General features: G+C 41.2%; 1 protein-coding gene across 1 annotated transcript in view; it reads right to left on the bottom strand.

Annotated features, from left to right (window-relative positions):
- The window catches only part of saraf (store-operated calcium entry-associated regulatory factor), a 35,733-nt gene extending 23,893 nt beyond the window's left edge, over nt 1–11,840 (bottom strand). Inside the window, exon 1 of the mRNA XM_067584538.1 lies at nt 11,454–11,840. Coding sequence (XP_067440639.1) covers nt 11,454–11,520 — 67 coding nt within the window. The 5' untranslated portion in view covers nt 11,521–11,840. The remainder of the gene's footprint in view (nt 1–11,453) is intronic.
- Nucleotides 11,841–24,200: the final 12,360 nt, after the last annotated feature.

The raw sequence follows: 24,200 nt of genomic DNA, 5'->3' as shown, positions 1-24,200 counted from the left end.
CCGTCTCCCTCTCTTTTGCAGCTGCAGCGGTGTTGCACTTCTTTCTGAAAACATGCTCAAACTCGTCGTATGAGCGAATTAAGATGTCTAGTTCTAGGGGGGCGAAAAACGCAGCCATCCTCTTCCCCGTTGCCATGGTGACTCGTTGAATCGGGGCTCCATTGATGCTGGCTTTTTATAGTTGTGGTGCACGCGCTTAACTCCAGGTGAAACTACTCCGAGTTGATTAAACTGACTCAAATCAGCTGTTCTGGAACCGGAAACTCAGAGTTTTCTATCTCAGAGTAGATCAACTCAGAGTTCAGGATTAGACTCAGAGTTTGTTGAACCTGCTTTGTGAAACGGACCCCTGAGCTGTTTTCAGACAGTGCAAGGGGAAATTAACGTCACATCCTCAATCACCTACTCTGCCTGCTGCAGGGGCTGCTGCATTGAAATGTGGTAGGGGGCGCTATGGAGCCAGTTTTCATCACTGACTGAATATTGGTATTTAGACGTGTTCAGGCTGGGAGTCTTATCAAACATGTAAAGTTTGGTGTAGACTCCAGCATTTACACTAAACTTATAGCAATTTCGCCTGTCATGGCGAAACATCAAAACTCAACGCCACGCCACGGCCACACGCTTCAATGCTAAGTAAATGTTTTGATAACTTTTGATCACACACTAGTGTAGATGACACACACTGATTTTGAAGTCGTTACCATGAATTCTGTAGGAGGAGTTCGTTAAAATACAAGGTATGCGAAATGGTCAAAAAAACGCGAAAAATGACCACTTTTATCAAGATGGCCGACTTCCTGTAGGACTTACGATATGGCTCCAAGAGGCTTTTTTGTGCGTCTTGACATGATACATTAGCCTCCCGAATTTCATTTTCCTAGGTTCATCTGGAAGGCGGGGCTACAATTTTGAAATTTTCAAGGGGGCGCTGTTGAGCCATATTGTCACGTCTATGCAAATGACCTATCCAGGATTTTAGCTGGTGTCGCTCCAGACATGTGTGCCAAGTTTCGTGACTGTAGACCCATCCCTTATCCCTAAAATACACCATCGTATTTCATGGCGAAGGATGTGTCGCCATGGCAACGGCGTTTGGTCATAGGTCATGACCTACCCAATGTAGCATCACCAAGGTCTTACATCTTAGCTGAGTCAATTTCAGATGCATTGGCCAAATTTCCTAGGAGTAATACAACAAAGAACGACGCATGATACTTCCTGTTGCCAGTAGGTGGCGCTATGACTCTCACTAAATATGGGCCTGAAAATGTGTTCAGACCGGGACTCTTAACAAGCATATGAAATTTGGAAAAGATCAGACCATGTGGAGTCAAGTTATAAGGCATTGAAATTTCATGGCGTCACATCGAAATTCTCCGCGTCGCCATGGCAACACCTTTCCACGAAAAGTCACCAACTTCATAATATACCATCTCCAAGGTCTTTAGGCTATTCTGAGTAAATTTGAGGTGGATCCCATCACCGTGCCACCCACAGAGCGTCAAAGTGTAAAACATGTAACTTCCTGTTGCCAGTAGGTGGCGCTATGACTCACATCCAATATTGACACATGGATGTGTTCAGGACGGGACTCTTTCCAAGCACAAAAGGTTTGGGTCTCTTAGGATCGTGCATGCCGGAGTTATGGCTGTTTGAATTTTCACGGCGAAGGATCGAAATTCGCCGCCCGACCACACCCCCTCAACAATGTCGAAAACTCACCGTTTTGATAACTTTTCATCTCCCAGGTCTGTAGATGATACTGACCGAATTTCAAGTTGCTGAGGTCAAATCCCTAGGAGGAGTTCGTTAAAGTACGCGGGCTAAAAACGGCAAAATTGGCCTGAAAATCGCAACTTTGAACCAAAATGGCCGACTTCCTGTTGGATTTAGGGTATGGCTCCAAGAGACTTTTTGGTGCGTCTGGTCATGATATATAAGCACACCAAATTTCATTGTTCTACGACCATCTGTATCGTGGGGCTCGCTTTTCTTAATTTTCTAGGTGGCGCTGTCGAGCCATTTTTCCCCGCATTTTTTGCGAGACGCATAAAATCTGCGATTTTCACCAGAACTGACGCGCACGCCAATTTCGGTGAGTTTTGGTACACGTTTGTAGAAGTTATTTGAGGTCAAAGAGTCGCAATAATAATAATAATAATAAGAATAATAATAATAATAATAATAATAATAATAATAATAATAATAATAATTCCTTTGGAAACAAGAGGGCTTCGCGCTGGTCAGCGCTCGGGCCCTAATAATAATAATTCCTTTGGAAACAAGAGGGCTTCGCGCTGGTCAGCGCTCGGGCCCTAATTAAAGCTGCAAGCAGCGATGATCGGGCCCTCGCGTCCTTGCGTATGTCGGGGCTCGGCGCTGGTGAAGAGCTTCTGTCAGGGGCATATAGATGTCCCCAGACCTGGGCTGTTTTCAGACAGTGCAAGGGGAGATTAACGTCACATCCTCAATCACCTACTCTGCCTGCTGCAGGGGCTGCTGCATTGAAATGTCGTAGGGGGCGCTATGGAGCCAGTTTTCATCACTGACTGAATATTGCTATTTAGACGTGTTCAGGCTGGGAGTCTTATCAAACATGTAAAGTTTGGTGTAGACTCCAGCATTTACACTAAACTTATAGCAATTTCGCCTGTCATGGCGAAACATCAAAACTCAACGCCACGCCACGGCCACACGCTTCAATGCTAAGTAAATGTTTTGATAACTTTTGATCACACACTAGTGTAGATGACACACACTGATTTTGAAGTCGTTACCATGAATTCTGTAGGAGGAGTTCGTTAAAATACAAGGTATGCGAAATGGTCAAAAAAACGCGAAAAATGACCACTTTTATCAAGATGGCCGACTTCCTGTAGGACTTACGATATGGCTCCAAGAGGCTTTTTTGTGCGTCTTGACATGATACATTAGCCTCCCGAATTTCATTTTCCTAGGTTCATCTGGAAGGCGGGGCTACAATTTTGAAATTTTCAAGGGGGCGCTGTTGAGCCATATTGTCACGTCTATGCAAATGACCTATCCAGGATTTTAGCTGGTGTCGCTCCAGACATGTGTGCCAAGTTTCGTGACTGTAGACCCATCCCTTATCCCTAAAATACAGCATCGTATTTCATGGCGAAGGATGTGTCGCCATGGCAACGGCGTTTGGTCATGGGTCATGACCTACCCAATGTAGCATCACCAAGGTCTTACATCTTAGCTGAGTCAATTTCAGATGCATCGGCCAAATTTCCTAGGAGTAATACAACAAAGAACGACGCATGATACTTCCTGTTGCCAGTAGGTGGCGCTATGACTCTCACTAAATATGGGCCTGAAAATGTGTTCAGACCGGGACTCTTAACAAGCATATGAAATTTGGAAAAGATCAGACCATGTGGAGTCAAGTTATAAGGCTTTGAAATTTCATGGCGAGACATCGAAATTCGCCGCGTCGTCATGGCAACACCTTTCCACGAAAAGTCACCAACTTCATAATATACCATCTCCAAGGTCTTTAGGCTATTCTGAGTAAATTTGAGGTGGATCCCATCACCGTGCCACCCACAGAGCGTCAAAGTGTAAAACATGTAACTTCCTGTTGCCAGTAGGTGGCGCTATGACTTACATCCAATATTGACACATGGATGTGTTCAGGACGGGACTCTTTCCAAGCACAAAAGGTTTGGGTCTCTTAGGATCGTGCATGCCGGAGTTATGGCTGTTTGAATTTTCACGGCGAAGGATCGAAATTCGCCGCCCGACCACACCCCCTCAACAATGTCGAAAACTCACCGTTTTGATAACTTTTCATCTCCCAGGTCTGTAGATGATACTGACCGAATTTCAAGTTGCTCAGGTCAAATCCCTAGGAGGAGTTCGTTAAAGTACGCGGGCTAAAAACGGCAAAATTGGCCTGAAAATCGCAACTTTGAACCAAAATGGCCGACTTCCTGTTGGATTTAGGGTATGGCTCCAAGAGACTTTTTGGTGCGTCTGGTCATGATATATAAGCACACCAAATTTCATTGTTCTACGACCATCTGTATCGTGGGGCTCGCTTTTCTTAATTTTCTAGGTGGCGCTGTCGAGCCATTTTTCCCCGCATTTTTTGCGAGACGCATAAAATCTGCGATTTTCACCAGAACTGACGCGCACGCCAATTTCGGTGAGTTTTGGTACACGTTTGTAGAAGTTATTTGAGGTCAAAGAGTCGCAATAATAATAATAATAATAATAATAATAATAATAATAATAATAATAATAATAATAATAATAATAATAATTCCTTTGGAAACAAGAGGGCTTCGCGCTGGTCAGCGCTCGGGCCCTAATAATAATAATAATAATAATAATAATAATAATAATAATAATAATTCCTTTGGAAACAAGAGGGCTTCGCGCTGGTCAGCGCTCGGGCCCTAATTAAAGCTGCAAGCAGCGATGATCGGGCCCTCGCGTCCTTGCGTATGTCGGGGCTCGGCGCTGGTGAAGGGCTTCTGTCACGGGCATATAGATGTCCCCAGACCTGGGCTGTTTTCAGACAGTGCAAGGGGAGATTAACACCACACCCTCAATCACCTACTCTGCATGCTGCAGGGGCTGCTTCTTTGAAATCTCGTAGGGGGCGCTATGGAGCCAGTTTTCATCACTGACTGAATATTGGTATTTAGACGTGTTCAGGCTGGGAGCCTTATCAAACATGTAAAGTTTGGTGTAGACTCGAGCATTTACACTAAAGTTATAGCAATTTCGCCTGTCATGGCGAAACATCTAAACTCAACGCCACGCCACGGCCACACGCTTCAATGATAACTAAATCTTTTGATAACTTTTGATCACACACTACTGTAGATGACACACACTGATTTTGAAGTCGTTACGATGAATTCTGTAGGAGGAGTTCGTTAAAATACAAAGTATGCAAAATGGCCAAAAAAACGCGAAAAATGACCACTTTTATCAAGATGGCCGACTTCCTGTAGGACTTACAATACGGCTCCAAGAGGCTTTTTTGTGCGTCTTGACATGATACATAAGCCTCCCGAATTTCATTTTCGTAGGTTAATCTGGAAGGCGGGGCTACAATTTTGAAATTTTCAAGGGGGCGCTGTTGAGCCATATTGTCACGTCTATGCAAATGACCTATCCAGGATTTTAATTGGTTTCACTCCAGACATGTGTGCCAAGTTTCGTGACTGTAGACCCATCCCTTGTCCCTAAACTACAGCATCGTATTTCATGGCGAAGGATGTGTCGCCATGGACACAGCATTTTGATATGGGTCATGACCTGCCCAATGTAGCATCACCAAGGTCTTACATCTTAGCTGAGTCAATTTCAGGTGCATCGGCCAAATTTCCTAGGAGCAATACAACAAAGAACGACGCATGATACTTCCTGTTGCCAGTAGGTGGCGCTATGACTCTCACTAAATATGGGCCTGACAATGTGTTCAGACCGGGACTCTTAACAAGCAAATGAAATTTGGAAAAGATCAGACCATGTGGAGTCAAGTTATAAGGCTTTGAAATTTCATGGCGAGACATCGAAATTCGCCGCATCGTCATGGCAACACCTTTCGACGAAAAGTCACCAACTTCATAATATACCATCTCCAAGGTCTTTAGGCTATTCTGAGTAAATTTGAGGTGGATCCCATCACCGTGCCACCCACAGAGCGTCAAAGTGTAAAACATGTAACTTCCTGTTGCCAGTAGGTGGCGCTATGACTTACATCCAATATTGACACATGGATGTGTTCAGGACGGGACTCTTTCCAAGCACAAAAGGTTTGGGTCTCTTGGGATCATGTATGCCGGAGTTATGGCCGTTTCAAATTTCATGGCGAAGGATCGAATTTCACCCCCCAGCCACGCCCCCTTGGCAATGACGAAAACTCACCGTTTTGATAACTTTTAATCTCCTATGTCTGTAGATGATACAGACCGAATTCCAAGTGGCTGAGGTCAAATCTCTAGGAGGAGTTCGTTAAAGTATGCAGGCTGGAAATGACCAAATCGGTGTCAAAATCGCAACTTTGACACAAAATGGCCGACTTCCTGTTGGCGTTAGGGTATGTGTCCAAGAGACTTTTTGGTGCGACTGGTCATGATACATATGCATACTGAATTTCGTTCTCCTACGACAATCTGTATCGAGGGGCTCAATTTTCCTAATTTCCTAGGGGGCGCTATTGAGCCATTTTGCCCCGCCTTTTTGCGAGACCCATAAAATATCAAATTTTTCACCACTTCTGATGTATGTGCAAAGTTTAACAACTTTTCGTGCACGTTTAGGCCCTCAAAAATGCGTTTGTTTCGGAAGAATAATAATAGAGAAGAATTCCTTGAATTACAATAGGGCTTCGCACCGGTAGGTGCTCGGGCCCTAATAATAATAATAATTAAAGCTGCAAGCAGCGATGAAGGGGCCCTCACATCTTGTGCGCATTGGAGGGAGAGGCAGCTATGGTATCACTACTGGAGGTCTGTTGACATGGCTCTGAATTGTCAGGATTATGGGACACTGTGTAAATGAGTAAATTATTTTTTCCTGTATGCAGTACATGGCATGAGAGGTGACATTTCAGAAATTGTGTGTACATTTGATGATCTATATGTCATGTCTCCTTCACTTACTGTTGCCCATAGGCAATATTACATAAGTGAAACATTGATGCAGCAATACATTTACCAGAGGGCACCTGACACAGATATACATTTTCATGAATATTGGACATTACGTTTAGGAGAAAACTATCACTTCCTGTGTCCGTTAGGTGGCGCTAGAGAAAAACCACTAATAATAAGTCATCTTGCTGTATATCATGTGTAGACCACACCGTGTAAATTTCATGTAAATAGGATGATGTTTGTCACATAATGCTGACTTCCTGTTGTCAGAAGGTGGCGCTATGACTATGACTCAATATTGAAATGCAGATGTGTTCAGGCCGGGACTTTTCTCAAACATGAGAAATTTAGGGCAGATTGGACAATGTAAAGTGGAGTTACAACAATTTCCTGTTTAATGCCCCAAACATGTTTTGGGCAAAATTCACCAGCACGCCACGCTAAGGGCATTCCATGAAATATAAAAAGCTTTGCAATTTACCATTGCAAAAGTCTTCAGGTTTAACCTACCAAATCTGAAGTCGCTTGGGTTAAATCTCGAGGAGGAGTTCATTAAAATACAACGCCTGTCAACGGCTTCGCTTTGTGAAAAAATGCAAATTTGATTCATTCTGGAGATGTTACATCTGCCTACCAAATTTCATACATTTATGTAAAATTTAAAGGTGGGAGCTTTGACTTTGAAATATTCTAGTGGTGCCCTCAAGCCATTTTGCCACACCCCTGCCCAAAACCCATATCAAGTTACACCACTTCTGATGCATGTGCAAAGTTTTGTGAGTTTTTGTGAGCACCCCTAGAACCTCAAAAATGCTAAAAGTAATTAGGGGGTGCCATGCCCAAGCCTAATTTTGATACTATATGAAGCACTTATTAGTTCGAACATATATGCAAAGTTTTAATAGTTTTCACACATCCTAAAGGCCTCAAACGTGTTTGTAAAATGAAAATTGACGCACATCTAAAATGCCTGACTTCCTCTTGGGCAAATTTTTTTTTAAAATATGTATTTTGTCGCCAATGATGAGAGCAATGAACCCACCAAAAATCATGCACATCAAAGCCCGCTGGCCACGCCTGAGCCATATCACAGAATCACAAAACTTTGCAATTTTCGCCAGTTATGGCATGTGTGCCAATTTTCCTGAGTTTTTGAGTATCCTAAGCCCATCAAAAATGCAATGGCGTACTATAACAATGGTAATAATAATAATAATAATAATAATAATAATAATAATAATAATAATAATAATAATTAAAGCTGCAAGCAGCGTTGAACGGGCCTTGACACCCTTGCGCACATCAGGGCATGGTGCAGTCTAAGGGCTTCTGTCACGGGCATGTAGATGTCTCCAGACCTGGGCTGACAGGTCTGACTTTACAAACATGTGAAGTTTGGTGCAGACTGGAGCATTTAATTAATAATTTGAAAACTCTTGATGAGTTTGTGTGTAAAAGAAATTCACTTAGTAATTTTCATCAAGTCTATTTTTAGAAAAGGAAAGACCTTTAATGCACATGACCTGGTCAAAGTTTGATTGAAATGTGTACTGTCAGGTGCGTAGAGACAAAAAGTAACTGCAGCTGGACACAGAAAAATACTCATATTTGAATGGAGAGTGTGAGCAAACTGCTATGTGCTTGGGCCCTTATAAAGGAAAAACTACAGTACAGAGCTACAAATTTTAGTTTGGATTTTATTTTTCTGCAGCACTTCATCACTAAACTGTCACTCCATTTTTTTTCCCTTCCCCTCATAGGTCATCCCCACTACTGAATAATACATATAAGACTCATAATTATTGTAAAATAAATGATAATAACACCAAACTTCATACAAAGTTTGTATAAATGTACTGTATGTATATAGACCTTTCTGCTGTATCCTTCAAAAATGAGCTCCATTTAACCGTAACACCCATCCCCCCACTTTCTTCCCTCCCTCTCCCTCTCAGCTGGAGAGAAGGATTTCAGAGTACTCTTCTAGTGGAAATATCTTCATAAATCCCATGACTTTGGCCAAATCTCACATTAAAAATCACATTTGAGTAGGAATTTTCGTCACAAATCCATTGATACAGGTTTGAAAGTGGTCTGACTTATAGCTAAGACGTCAGATGCCTCAGTTTGGCACAAAGTCCATGCCCAGAGATTGCCTCCCCATTGGTTTACATTGTAAGGTGCGATGTGGCATTTCAAATTTAGGGGCTTATAATATCTAAACCGTTCGAGTTATTACAAAGTTTTTAATAACTTTTGTTCAGCACAGTGTGATAAGTCATGTGTTAAAGTTTGAAGCCGATACCATTAATGCCCTAGGAGGAGATAGCGTTTATTCAAGGTCCAAAATTGGCACAAAGTCATACTTTCATGGGTGAATTGTGGACTTCCTGTTGGATTTAGGTCAGGGATGTCAGCGTATGATTTGTAGGTCTTGATGAGACAAATAATTGAGTCTTGGTTCTATCTCTCTACAACATTCCTATGAGCCATGGCGGCCATTTTAGTGACATAGGTGACGCTATAGAGCACATTTTAGCACTTTGAGGGATAATTTTTACATTTTATCAAATTTTTTACCAGACCAGATGTGCGTGCCAAATTTGGTGACTTTTTGAGCATGTTTAGGGGGTCAAATTTAGGTTTGAAGTGGCGGATTAATAAAGAAAGCTGCAAGCAGCGTTGAACGGGCCTTCGCACCCTTGCGCACGTCGGGCCACAGCGCAATCGAGCATGTCACGGACATGTAGATGTCTTCAGACCCGGGCTGTTTTCAGACAGTGCATGAAGGAGATAAACATCACTTCCTTTGTCCACTATTTTGCCTGCTGTTGGGGCTGCTTTACTGAAATTTCATAGGGGGTGCTATTCAGCTGGTTTGCATCACTGATGGAATATTGTCATGTACACGTGTTCAGGCTGGGAGTCTTATCAAACATGTAAAGTCTGGTGCAGATTGGAGCATTTACAATAAAGTTATAGCAACTTCCTCTGTCATGGTGAAACATCAAATCTCAACAGTGTGAGGATGAGAATTTTCTGCAGGGTGAGACATGGCTGCCTTGCTCACACCTGTGTCATAAAAATCATGCAAGTTTTGTGTCCATTCACTTGAATTTCAATTAGTAAATTGAAAACCCTTGATGAGTTTGTGTGTAAAACAAATTAATTTCCTAATTTTCATCAAGTCTATTTTTAGGAATGTAAAGATTTTTAACTAGGGATGCACGACACTGGATTTTTGCCGATATCCAATATGCTGACATTTCCAACTCATTGTGGCCGATTGCCGATGCCGATATATGCACGTATTTTTACCAGCTGGCTGAGGAGGCTATTATGCATGCAAGCATAGATTATACTATGATCAAAAAAGACAATATATGAAGGAAGAACTTAGGAAGACTGGAGTTCAGTAGCTCAGCATTAAAGTTCTTCCCTCATATAGGCTATAGTCTTTCTTGATCATTAGTACAATATATGATTGCATGTGTAATAGTCTCCTCAGCCAAGTGGAAAAAAATATGTGCATATATCAACATCGGCAACTGGCAAAAATGATCATGTTAAATAATCATGATCTCAATATTGAACAAAAATAATTGTGATTATGATTTTTGCCATAATCGAGCACCCCTAAAAACAACATAAATTTTGATTCACACACACACACACACACACAAAGAGTTTAAATATGTATGTGATAAATTGTAAATATGTATGTAATGAATTGTTTTCTTTAAGAAATTGTTACTTGAACATTTTTCAGTGTGCTCCTAAAGTTACATGTGTCCTCCTAATTTTTTTCATTTAGGAGCACATGTACTCCTTGAAAAAAAAGTAAGGATTGAACACTGCTGTCAGATGTGTAGAAACACTAAGTAACTGGAGTGTGGCGCAGTCCAAGGGCTTCTGTCACAGGCATGTAGATGTTTTCAGACCTGGGCTGACAGATCTTACTTTACCCATCCCCCCCCTCCCCTCTCTCCCTCTCCCTCTCAGCTGGAGAGAAGGATTTCAGAGTACTCCTCTTGTGAAATGTCCTCATAAATCCCATGACTTTGGCCAAATTCTACATAAAAATCACATTTTTTAGAGGAATTTTCGTCGCGAATCCATTGATACAGGTTTGAAAGTGGTCTGACTTATAGTTTAGACGCCAGACACCCCAGTTTGGCACAAAGTCCATGCCCAGAGATTGCCTCCCCATTGGTTTACATCGTAAGGTGTGATGTCGCACTACAACTTTCAGGGCTTACTAGATCTAAACCGTTCGAGTTATTACAAAGTTTTTAATAACTTTTGTTCAGCACAGTGTGATAAGTCATGTATTAAAGTTTGAAGCCGATACCATTAACGCCCTAGGAGGAGATAGCGTTTATTCAAGGTCCAAAATTGGCACAAAGTCATACTTTCATGGGTGAATTGTGGACTTCCTGTTGGATTTAGGTCAGGGGTGTCAGCGTATGATTTGTAGGTCTTGATGAGACGAATAATTGAGTTCTAGTTCGATCTCTCTATGACATTCCTACGGGCCGTGGCAGCCATTTAGATACATAGGTGGCGCTCTCGAGCACATTTTGGCACTTTGGGGGTTAATTTTTACATTTTATCAAATTTTTTACTAGACCTGATGTGTGTGCCAAATTTGGTGAATTTTTGAGCATGTTTAGGGGGTCAAATTTAGAGTTGAAGTGGCGGATTAAAAAAGAAAGAAACAAACACACGAAATACAATAGGGTCTTCGCCCTTTGGGCTCAGGCCCTAATGATAACGTAACTGAAGCAGAAGTGGACAGAAAAAAAAACTTACCGTCAGTCCAACTCTTGATATGTTCCACAAATAGAAACTGTAACCCGAATACAATATACCCCTTCATTTCCGCGTTGTGAATTCCAACAGAGGCTCTGAATGTCGTCGTGTTTCTAACTTCTACTAAAGTTACTACTGAACTGGAAGCGTCTCACTTTAAACAACATTAGACCTGACTAGTGGTGTACTGTGATGAAAGCCTAACCCTACACACAAGATACCTTAAAATAACTTCCGTGGTGCGTCGTTTGTTTTTGATAGCCCGACCAATGAGGAAAATGCACGACGGCCCTTACAAGGAAGAGTGCCCATCTGCAGATCAAAATTGCAGACAGGGAGGCAGACATCTTAGACTTCCGCCTCCGCGGTTGACAGGAAATCACGTGACCTTAGCAGCGGAAGTTGGCCCTCTTCTTGTCGTTTTTCCCCCTCATTAAGTAGCACCCTGATAGCACCCAGCACCACGGATTTAAAAAAAGTTTATATATTGGTAATATATTTTAAAAGTCAATTGACTCTGAAAGGCTTTATACAGTATTTTAAATTGAGAATTTTGCCACTGGTGCAGATTTTAAAAATGTCTTTAAAAAGTCACCAATTCTTTTAAATGTGTTATGTAATGTTTATATCAAATTTATTTATTAAATAGTTTCTTGTAAATAATTTGTTAAACAATGTGGAAAGGCTATGCTAATTGGAAGACCCTGTGAGCTACTGATGAAAGTGACCCTTACCGCTTTTATTGCATCTGCTGTTGTCAAAATCAAAATTAACCCAGCAATTATGTTAAAATAATATTTTATGTTTGGGGTTAAATTGACCACAGCAATTTAAACCTACAAGCAGGGCACAAAATTAGCACCAGCCACCAGCCAAATGCTGGTAAAATATGCAAGTGGCTGGTAGATTTGCCTCACTCACCAGCCAAAAAAAACCAAACAATGGTAATCTAAGTGGCTGGTAAAATTTGAACATTCACTGGCCATTTGGCCAGTGGAAGAAAAAAGTTAATTTTGCACCCTGCCTACAAGGTACTCTTGCGGAAAAAACAGGAAATCTGTGCTGGAAACCAAAACCCAAACAGGGACATTTGTGCAAAATCATGGATTCCCTCTCTATCAATTCAATGTTCAATTCAAAGAGGCTTTGTAGGCTTTATTTGCACGAGAAACATGCATTTACATTGCCAAAGCAAGTGTGAAATAAAAACAAAAAGAATTGTGATTTTGCTCTGTTAGTTTTGATTCTATTCGAAAATATGGCTGCAGTTGCACCAATCTGCCACTGGGTGTCACTCTCCGATTACTCTCTAGGGGGCGTTCAGGCGTGTTGCTGTAGCGTCTGAATCCAGAGAACTGAACGAAAAGAGACACAGTTAATATGACAAAATGACAAAAACAACTACAATGAAATCATAAGCCTTGATCATCTGTATACGTGTGTTGTGTTAGTTATCTGTGATAGTATGCATCACTGTCTTAAGGTAATTTAGCTGGAAACAGCTTGTTTTCTCATTCAGAAAAAGTCGCCACACCAAACTCATTGGGCACACTTTCATGCCCACTAATATTCGACTATGACAATATTGCAAAATCTGATACAGATCATGTAAAAAGCGTATTCCGTTTGAATATTCCGAATTAGGCCTCATTCCAAATCAAGCATTTTCCGATTAAGACATATGGGATATGCCACTATTGTTACGTTTTAGGAACGTTCTTTGGACGTGTATACAGCGCATTCGGAATATGCGTCTCTATTGGGGGTTTTCTTGTCTGTTTACCCCTGCACAGACAAAATTATGTAAACTGGAGCAGGAAGGCAGACAGATTAGCATGGATGTATAAAAAGAACTGTATACAGCATCGGAGGCGGGGCCCCGTTCATTCCTTTCCCCCCCTTTCAACATCTTTATTGACATACCAGTGCATTGATTATGTATAATGTTAATTTTATTATTATTGTTATTGAAGACACCAAACAATACATTATTCCAGTAGAGTGAAAAGTCAGTATTATCAACAATATATTGGATTACATCTTTCCAGAATTTGACAGTGTAAGGACATTGCCAGAATAGGTGTTGAATTGTTTCTGGATGCATTACACAAAATGAACAGTTAACACAGATGTCTTTTTTAAACCTAAGAAGATAATGACTTGCAGGATAATATCTATGTATGATTTTAAAAGAAACTTCCCTTATCTTATCAGTAAGAAGATATTTGTATGGAAAATTCCAGATATATTTCCTATTCAGGTCATTGACAAATCTAGACCAGTAAGATACAACATAAGGGGTGGCCCCGTTCATTCCTATGAAAGTTGATCAGTGGCACATGAACATGGATGTATTATAAAAGCTAGATACTGGACTGAAAATGGGGCCCACTCAGTCCTATAGGAACTCTCTGCCTGGCGCATACGCCAAGAAAAGTTTTTAGTTCCCGGGTTTGTTTCCGCGTTGTGCAGCCCATTGAATATGCGCAGTAGTGTTTCCCCCGCTAGCCCCACCCGCGAGCTCTCGCTCGGCCCCATGGATGAATAAAGAGAACTGGTTACAGCGTCGGAGGCGGGGCCCCGTTCATTCCTATGAAAGTTGCTCAGTGGCGCATGAAGCAAAAAAAAAAATGGATCAAATTCTGATGGTGAGACGAGTCTTTTCATGGGGGCTGTAACACAAAATTTATCTACTGATTTACAGATGTCTCTTTCACAATGTAAGTCTATGGGAAAAAGTCCTTTTGGGCCAGTGTGCATCACATGACATTGTAATTACTTCACTGCCTGCAAAGATCTTGTGATTCCTGTTCCCACTGGAGCAGTGGGTAACCCTGATAATCCTCATAGCCTGTTACTAAAGACAGATTGATCATATCTAGTAAAGAAGTGCTAACTAAGGGTAAGGCTTCCTTAAGCAACCTAGTTGGGATGGGGTCTAAGAGACAGGTTGATGGTTTAGCTGTACAAACCATTGAAGTTAGTTCAGAAAAGTTGACTGGAGAAAAACAGTCCAAATGTATGTCAGGATTTACAGCTGTTTCTAAGGTGCCTGTGTTTGGGGAGAAAACGGTGCCTGTTGAGGGCAGGAGGTGGTTAAATTTTGTCTCTAATAGTTAGAATTTTATCATTAAAGAAGCTCATAAAGTCATAACTACTGAGAGATATAGGAATACATGGATCAATAGAGTTATGACTCTTTGTCAGCCTGGCCAAAGTGCTGAAAAGGAACCTAGGGCTGTTTTTATTCTCTCCTATTAATGCTGAGTAATAGGTGGCTCTGGCATTACAGAGGGCCTTCCCAGATGTTTTAAGACTATCTTGCCAAACTAAGCGAGATTCTTCCACTTTGGTGGAGCGCCAAATCCTTTCCAATTTTCACGATGTTTGCTTTAATTTGCGGGTTTGGGAGTTATACCATGGAGCTAACCTCTTATGTTTTATTATATTCCTTTTTAAGGGGGCGATGGAGTCGAGTGTTATTCGTAATGACCCTGCAGCACTATCAACAAGATTATCAATTTGGGAGGGACTAAAGTTAACATAAGAGTCCTCTGTAGTATTGAGACATGGCATTGAATTCAGTACTGATGGAATTGCTTCTTTAAATTTATCTACAACACTATCAGATAGACATCTAGTGAGGACATTTTTGTCTAATGGTGTGTAATCCAGTAATAGGAATTCAAAAGTTATTAAAAAATGATCTGATAAAATAGGATTTTGTGGAAAAATAATTAAATGTTCAATTTCAATCTCATAAGTCAGAACAAGGTCTACGGTGTGGTTAAGGATTATTTACACACTGAGAGAAGCCAATTGAGTCTAATAATGAGATAAATGCAGTACTGAGACTGTCATTATTGATGTCCACATGAATATTAAAATCACCTACTATAATTACTTTATCTGTACTACGGACTAAGTTTGATAAAAATTCTGAGAATTCAGATAAGAATTCAGAGTACGGGCCAGGAGGACAGTACACTATAACAAGTAGAACTGGCTGTAAAGTTTTCCAGGTTGGCTGAGAGAGACTAAGAACAAGGCTTTCGAATGAGTTATAATTAAATTTAGGTCTAGGGTTGATGATTAGGCTTGAGTTGAAAATGGCTGCAACTCCTCCTCCCCGGCCAGTGTCTCGAGGAATGTGAGTATTAATATGACTGGGGGGAGTGGATTCATTTAGGCTGACATATTCTTCATGACACAGCCAGGTTTCAGTAAGACAAAATAAATCAATATGATGATCTGAGATTAAATCGTTTACTAATACAGCTTTAGATGACAGAGATCTAATGTTCAAGAGTTCACATTTAATTATCTTATTTTGTTGTACTATTGCAGTAGTGGATTTAATTTTTACTAGATTCTTATGAATGACTCTTCTTTTGTTTACTTTGGATTTAACTGATTTAAGTGGTCGGGGAACAGACACAGTCTCTATGTGGTTTTGGGTGGGTAACTGCTCTAATGGAAGCGCAGAGAAGCGTGTGGGACTGCATCTCTGCTTCCTGGTCTCAACTCTGGGTTGTCATGGTTTTGGTCTACTAATAAACTCAGCCATATTTCTAGATATGACAGCAGCTCCATCCAAAGTGGGATGTATGCTGTCTCTCCTAATCAGACCAGGTCTTCCCCAGAAAGTCTGCCAATTATCTATGAAGCCCACATCGTTTGCTGGACACCACCTCGACAGCCAGCAGTTGAATTGTGACATGCGGCTATACATGTCATCACTGGTCAGATTAGGCAGCGGTCCAGAGGAAATTACGGAGTCGGACATTGTTTTTGCAAATGTACACACCGACTCAACATTAATTTTGGTGACCTCCGATTGGTGTAATCGGGAGTAGTTGCCGCCGACATGGATGACAATCGTACCATATTTACATTTATTCTTAGCTAGCAGTCTTAAATTTGACTCAATGTCGCCTGCTCTGGCCCCAGGAATACATTTAACTATGGCTGCTGGTGTCGCTAACTTCACGTTTCTGACTATGGAGCTGCCAATAATCAGAGTTGGTTTCTCAGATGGTGGACCAGAACGACTTCCAGGTCAGGCAAGGAGCGAGGAGCGAGGAATGATCAAATAAGGGAATTGAGATGCACCTATAGGCTTGTTCGAGATGAACTAGGGGTGTTTTTCATTTGGCTAATATATGCATCTTCCCGTCCTCGCTCCTTCACCCTCTGGCATGACATTGTTACTCCAGAAATCGCTTTCCCTCCACATTCTTTGAGGATGTTCCAATCCCTTAAATGCACCTAGGAGGAGACAAGGAAGGAGGATGAAAATGGGAAACCTGAGGCTTGAAGGGTGGTGGTTGGCAACACTGAATTGTGACTGGATGGGAGATGGCAGAGGGAAGTGAATCAGATCAAGAAGCAAGCTAAGAGAGATGGAAGTAGGTGGCGAGAGTTATGAAGAATGGGATATAGTTAGGAAAAATAAATAAAAAAGGAGGAGAGAGGATTACAAGGTCATTGTTAAACGCAAGAGGGAGCTTCTTTCAGCAACTGGAATCCAATACAGCTAATTAAATCCATTAGTAAGGAATTTGGGAAGATAAGGAGTGCTAAAATATTGAGAAATGGATCACTGCTGATTATATGTAAAGATGGAGGACAACAAGGGAGAGCAATCAGAATTGATAAAATAAATGGCAGGAAAGTGCAATTTCTCTGACCAGTAACTGATCTGGTCAGGGAGGGATTCCGGTAAATGTATCAGCAGATGATGTGAAAGGAGATTTAACAAATGCAAATATAAATGAGGTAAAATGTCTGAAGGCAAACAGAAATGGGATTAAATGTGATAGTCTCTCAGTTCTGATCACCTTTGATGAAGAAAGACTCCCAGAAAAGATTTTCATTGGATATACAGTACTGTGCAAAAGTTTTAGGCACTAAAAGTAAAGTGACAATGCTTACAAAAATATTGCTATAAATTGTTTTAATTTATCAATTAACTTCTTACAAAGTTGAGTAAACAGCAGAAACCTAAATGAAATCAATATTTGCTGTGAGCAGCTTTGCCTTTAAAACAGCAGCACAGTTTTTCATGGTAACTTGCAGGTAGGTTGTTGTAACCATCCTGGAGAAAGAATGTTCTTCTGTGGATTTATTATTTAGGCCATCTCAGGTGCTTCTCCATGTAATCCCAGATTGACTCCATGATGTTGAGATCAGGGCTCTGTGGGGGCCATACCATACCATCTGTTTCAGGACTCATCATTCTTCTTGTTGCTGAAAATAGTTCTTTATGACTCTAGCAGTATGCTTGGGTCATTGTCATGTCATGAATAAATTTGGGACCGATCAGACACCTAAACATCTAGGGTGCCTAAAACTTTTGCACAGTACTGTTTGTTTTATGATGTGAGGCTGTATGTTCCCCCACTACTAAGATGTTTCAAGTGTCAGAGATTTGGACATGTGGTGGCAGTGTGCAAGGGAAAGCAAAGGTGTGATAGATGAGGTGGAGACCATGAGTAGTGTGCAGAGGGGGCAAAGCTGAAATGTTGCAATTGTGGGGGGGGGGGGCATAGCGCAGCTTGCCATGGCTCCGAGGTTAGTAAGAGAGCAGCAGAGGTGCAGCAAGTCAAGGTTTCAGGAGACATGCTGACATGTGGTCAAGACAAAATGACGCTAGGAACAAAGATACAGGAAGATGTAAAGGATGTTATAAGTTGAAGGAGGAAACTCTGATAGTGTGTAAGAATGATTTTGTACTCTTTATGGCAGAGATAGTCAACTGTTCGGGACAGACAAGCCGAGGTGAAAGGATCAATTAATTGTCAAATCAGCTTAGAATTATCTTGGTATGCAAGAGTTGCACTGGGAAACAGTTAAAGACATTCTTAATGAGGATACACAATCCTCTGAGGCATGGGCTGGATCATCTTAATGGTGTTAATTTTACTTCAGTCGAATGCAAGATGCTTAATTGCAAATGGCCAAGAGTTTAAGAAGTATATTGATAATTTGGGAGAGAAACCTAATGTAATTTATATACAGGAGATATGGTTGAAACCACAGTTGGATTTTATTATAAAGGGATATGCTGCAGTTAGAAGAGAGGGAAATTATTGGAAAACCACTACATTAGTCAAAAAACTCACTTCCATGAACTTTGAAACTATGATCTTGCATTGCCTGAGCATGATTGACATTGGATGTTCCTATGCATATTGGAGCTGCCGTGAAAGATGAAGGATGCTGACTCATTGGGACCAGAACTAGCACGGACACAGATTTTGGATTCAATGGGACCGGTTGGGACACTGATCAACATTGATTCCTCCTCATAAGGTTTGAGTAGCACTACTAAACAATTAATAACCATTTGACTTTGTGTGGACACAATTTTCGGTGTAAATCCAAGCTTGGTAGCTGAGAAGGAAATAAAACTTTGACTTTGACTTGACTTTGTTGTTTCCATTTCATGCGAGATTGCTGCAATGGAAAATGTGAACAATGGTGATGATTTGTTGGACTTGCTTGGCTACTGGGGCTACTGCTAATGACTTGAATGACAATGGGGCATTTAATGACTCAGATGACAAGGGGAAAACCAAATCAGAAAGGCCAAAGCAGGTTGTTAAACTAACTAGCAAGGCATTTTGTGAAAAATTGGACAAGCTACAAAGCACAAAAGGGCTAAGTTAAACAAAGTGGAATTGGAAGAATTAATGCCAGAAATTGTGATTGAACCTGAGGGAAACGCTTTTGCTAAGTTGGTTGATTTGTGTGAAGGCCTCTGTTGCTTTCATTGAATGTGAAGTCAAAATAGTATATGAGGCATTGGGAAAAAATCAACTTTCTAAAAGAGAAAGGAATCTGCTTTGCCTGCCTGTGTACTGGACACATGAGCAAGGACCGCCAAAGGCACCTTACTTGCAAAAGGTGTGGTCAAAGTCATCCTGCCATGCTTCATGTCATGTTAAGAGCAAAGGAGCTAATAAAGATTTGAAACAGTCAAAGGGATCGCTAGGCAGTGGTGCATTAGATTCTCAAGGAACTTGTGGGCATACAGGAGCCAGAGAGGATGATTGTGTCCTATCAATACTGCTCATCAAGGTTAAGTCCAGCAAGGGAGACAAAGTGATACATACTTATGCTTTTTTGGGATCAAGGCAGTTCTGCAACTCTCTGTTCAGACAGTCTCATGCAAGAGTTGAATATTGGAGGAAGACATACAAACTTTCTCCTATGCACCATGGAACAGGAGAAGTTTGTTCCAACATACACACTTACCAGCCTTGAAATGTCTGGTCTTAACGAGTGCTATTACCAACTACTGGATGTGCTCCCACAAAGGAAAATGACTGTAACAACTGACAACATCATTACACAAGAAGACCTAGCACAGTGGCCATACCTGTCAGCCATACAAATTCCTTGCATTAAGGCCAATGTTAACTTGCTGATTGGTAGCAATGCTCCCAAGTTACTGGAACCCTGAGAAATTGTCAACAGTTGTGGAGGAGGCCCATATGTCATAAAGACAGTTCTGGGTTGGGTCCACTAACCAGGAAGCCGGATCATCTGTTGCTGCTATGAATAGGATCTCTGTTTGCAAGCTGAATGAACTGCTAAACAACCAGCAGGATTTCAATGAAAGGACTTAAGAGGAGAAGGAAATGTCGAAAGAAGACATGAGGCTACTGGAAATTGTAAGTCATTCTGCCAAACTGTTGGATGGGCACTACAGCTTAAAAATGCCTTTTAGGAAAGATCAGCCCACACTCCCTAACAATATCTCTATGGCCAAGCAAAGGATACTTGGACTTAAGAGGAGATGTGAGAAAAATAAGCAGTTCCATCAAGAATATGAAAGCTTCCTTACTGAAGTCATCAGTAAAGGTTATACAGAGAAAATACCAGTTGAACTGTGAAGAAGGAAAGGTCTGGTATATCCCCCACAACAGAGTCTACCATCCAAGGTAGAATATTTTGCATGTGGTATTGCAAAATTGGTTCAGACAGGAGTCTGTGGCTTTGATGGTAGATGTACAGAAGATGTTCTATCAGGTCAAGGTCACAGAAACAGACTTCCTTCATTTCCTGTGGTGACATGAGGGTGACCGCCTCAGGTCAAGAAATTGTGGAGTACCATATGACCGTCCATTTGTTTGGGGCTGCTTCGTCCCCAAGTTGTGCTTGCTATGCACTTATAAAGACAGCTGAGGACAGTCCAGAACTCTTCTTAGCTGAGGTGATTCAAACAGTGAAGCAAAACTATGTGCATGACTGTTTGGAGAGCAAAACTTCTATGTGGATGACTGTTTGAAGAGCACATCATACGAAGAAGAGGCCATTCAAAAGATCTAAGATCTTACAGTTGCCTACCAAAGAGGAGGCTTCCGTCTGACAAAGTGGGTCAGTAACAGCCGTGTGGTGCTGTGGACAGTCGCAGAGGAACACAGAGCCAAGGACTTAAATGAAATGGATCTAGATAGGGACAATCTTCATTTAGAGAGAGCCCTTGGTCTGCAGTGGTGCATCAAGAGTGATGCCTTCCAATTCAAGATGCTGGTGAAAGAGAGGCCTTATACTAGACAATGACATGTAGACTCTGGCCAGTTCAGTGTGTGACCCTTTAGGATTTATTGCACCCATTATTTTACCTGGCAAAGCCTTGCTGCAGGAGCTCTGTTGGAGAAGCTGTGGATGGGATGACAACTTACTCCATGACATACAGCAACACTGCACAAAGTGTCTGGAAGAGCTTAGCAAGATGTCAGAGTTCAAAATCTGGAGGTGCATTAAGCCAAAGGATTTTGGACAGCCCACACTTGCCCAACTGCATCACTTTTTCAGTGCAAGTGAAAGTGGATATGGCACTGTCAGTTATGTAAAGATGGAGAATAACAGACATGATGTTCATGTTGCATTCCTGCTTGGCAAAGCAAGAGTTACACCACTAAAACAGGTCACCATTCCACACCTGGAGCTTACAGCTGCAGTTCTGGATGTGCATGTGGACAGGTTGTCAAAAGCAGAACTGCAGCTACAGTTGGAAGGCTCAGTCTTTTGGGCAGATAGCAACTTGGTGCTGAAGTATATAAGGAATGAGGACAGGCGCTTTCATACCTTTGTGGCAAACAGGGTTTCAACCATGAAAGATGCTACAAATGTGTCACAATGGAGGTATGTCAATACTAAAAACAATCCGGCGTTGATGATGCGTTCAGAGTTATGACAGTTGATGACGTACTGATTGGCGGCAGAAAGATTGAAGGGCCCAACTTTCTTTGGAAGCCAGAGAAGTATTGGCCAGAAAATATTGTGGAAAACACCATTCCATCAGATGACACAGAAGTCTTGAGTGAAGAAAGACTTCACTGTGAATGCCGTAATTGCCAAGGACTCACCTAATGCTACTGAAAAAGTAATTGCTTGCAGTTGCCTGGTTTGAAGGATCAGAAGTATAGTTGGGGGTCAGAATCATAAAATGACCTTTTGGAGGCAGAAATTTCTATCATTCGCTACACTCATCAGCAGCAGTTCAAGGATGAAATTGATGCACTCTCATCTGGAAAGTCTGCAGTCAGAAAGGAAAGTTCTATTCACAAACTAGATCCATGCATGGAGGATGGTTTACTTAGAGAGGACAGCAGTTGCCAATCAGTTGTGTGACTTTCTACATAACAATAGTTTATTTCAGGATTTTCAGTCAGGATTTAGAGTGCATCATAGCACAGAGACAGCACTAGTGAAAGTTACAAATGAACTCCTTATCACATTGGACAAAGGACTTATCTCTGTACTTGTCTTGTTAGATCATAGTGCTGGATGTGACACCATTGACCATCACATCCTATTACAGAGACTGAAACATTTCATTGGCATTAAAGGAATTGCATTAAGCTGGTTTAAGTCCTATTTATCAGCTTGATTTCAGTTTGTACACATTAATGATAAATCCTCCATGCACACAAAAATTAGACATGGAGTTTTGCAAGGCTCTGTGCTTGGACCAATACTATATGACCTCACATATGCTTCCTTTAGGTAATATTATTAGGAAACACTCCATTAATTTTCACTGTTATGCAGATGACACCCAATTATATTTATCAATGAAGTCAGATGAAACCAATCAGTTAACTAAACTCTGAGCATAACTTAAGGACATAAAGACCTGGATGACCTGCAATTTTCGGCTACTAAACTCAGACAAAACAAAAGTTGTTGTGCTTGGCCCTAAGCACCTTAGAAACACATTAGCTAATGATATGGCTACTCTGGATGGCATTACCTTGGCCTCCAGCACCACCAAGGAAAGTGGGAGTTATTGTAGTGAAGAAATGTGGGGGAGGGTTTCTATCTCCCTGTGGACACTCATTGAGGAGAATTCCCACAAACCGAGAACTAATTACTGATGACTCTCACCTGTACCAAGAGGGTGTGGAGAATCATGTTGGGATAAAAGTATGCATTGAGTGACCGGACAGCGCGTGACAGAGACTGAACTGCGTTGTTCCATGGCTGTGGCACTGTGTATTCACTGTGTTGCCAACAGTGAAGACAGGAAAGCAAGTTATCTGTTCCTATGTTAGGAGGGGAGGCTAGGCGCCTCCTTTAGGTAGTGAGAGACTGGGCACTAGAAAATGCCTTTTTCCTGTGCTTCATTCATCACTGTCTTGGCATCCTGGCTGCAGAGAGAGTTTTTGTGAGTGCTTCCTGGTTTTACGAGAGACTCCATGTCCATGCTCCACAGGGGGTCTTGTCACCCGACCAGGCAAGATAAGTTAAAATACTCCATGTTTAATGTTTATATATTGACTCGTTAAGAGTTTTCTTGTCTTTGTCTATATATGATTTATCTTAAAGTAGACTTTTAATAATTTGACACCCTATAGAGAAGCCACTGGAAGGCAACACTGTGGCTAAGGGGGCCCTCTGCTTCCCCTCTACTGGTAGAAATGGTTCTGACCTGCCTACAGTTTAAAATGGTCAGCAATGGGTGGATGATGAAATAGCAAAGGCTCAGAGTGAGGATGTGGAATTACAGCAGTTGATTTACCATAAAACACATTACATTTCAACCGCCTTAAACCTTATTTGTCTCCCTGTCCAGGGCCGTTGCTGAAAAAAAGGTGGTGGCAACTTTACACTACCTAAAAATCTTTAATAGTTAAAGTTTATTACATTATCTTTGATCAGGATATGTCCTTCAACTCCCACATAAACAAATTTCAAGGATTGCCTTTTTTCACCTACATAACATTGCATAAATCAGGCACATCCTGTTTCAAAAAGATGCAAAAAAACTAGTCCATGCATTTGTTACTTCTAGGCTGGATTATTGCAATTCCTTATTATCAGGTTGCCCTAACAAGTCTAACAATTCTGTTGTGATTTGGCGATATATAAATAAAATTAAATTGAATCGAATTTTCTATGTTGCTTATTAATTAGTCTATTTAATCGGATACAGATTTGTTTGTGAAGTGGAGGTGAAATGGGGTCAATTTGATGAGACCTGGAGACACATAAGTCCATAATTTCGAATATGGACTGATATATTCCTGCTCTGGAGGCCCAAAGTATTCTTGCTGTCCTGACCACCCACTTTATAAGAATTCGATCTCCTTCCCTCTGCTGTTTCAGAATGCTTGAAACAAGGACAAGGTGTGCCAGAGTTTCCTGTTGTTATTGACGGGCTTAATTTGTTAGGCTACTTTTTCTGACTTTTAACTTGCACATCCATATATATTTGTAATATTATTGCCACTG

The sequence above is a fragment of the Thunnus thynnus genome, chromosome 3, assembly GCF_963924715.1.
Source record: "Thunnus thynnus chromosome 3, fThuThy2.1, whole genome shotgun sequence".
Lineage (NCBI taxonomy): Eukaryota > Metazoa > Chordata > Actinopteri > Scombriformes > Scombridae > Thunnus > Thunnus thynnus.
This window is presented reverse-complemented; position numbering and strand designations above follow the sequence as displayed.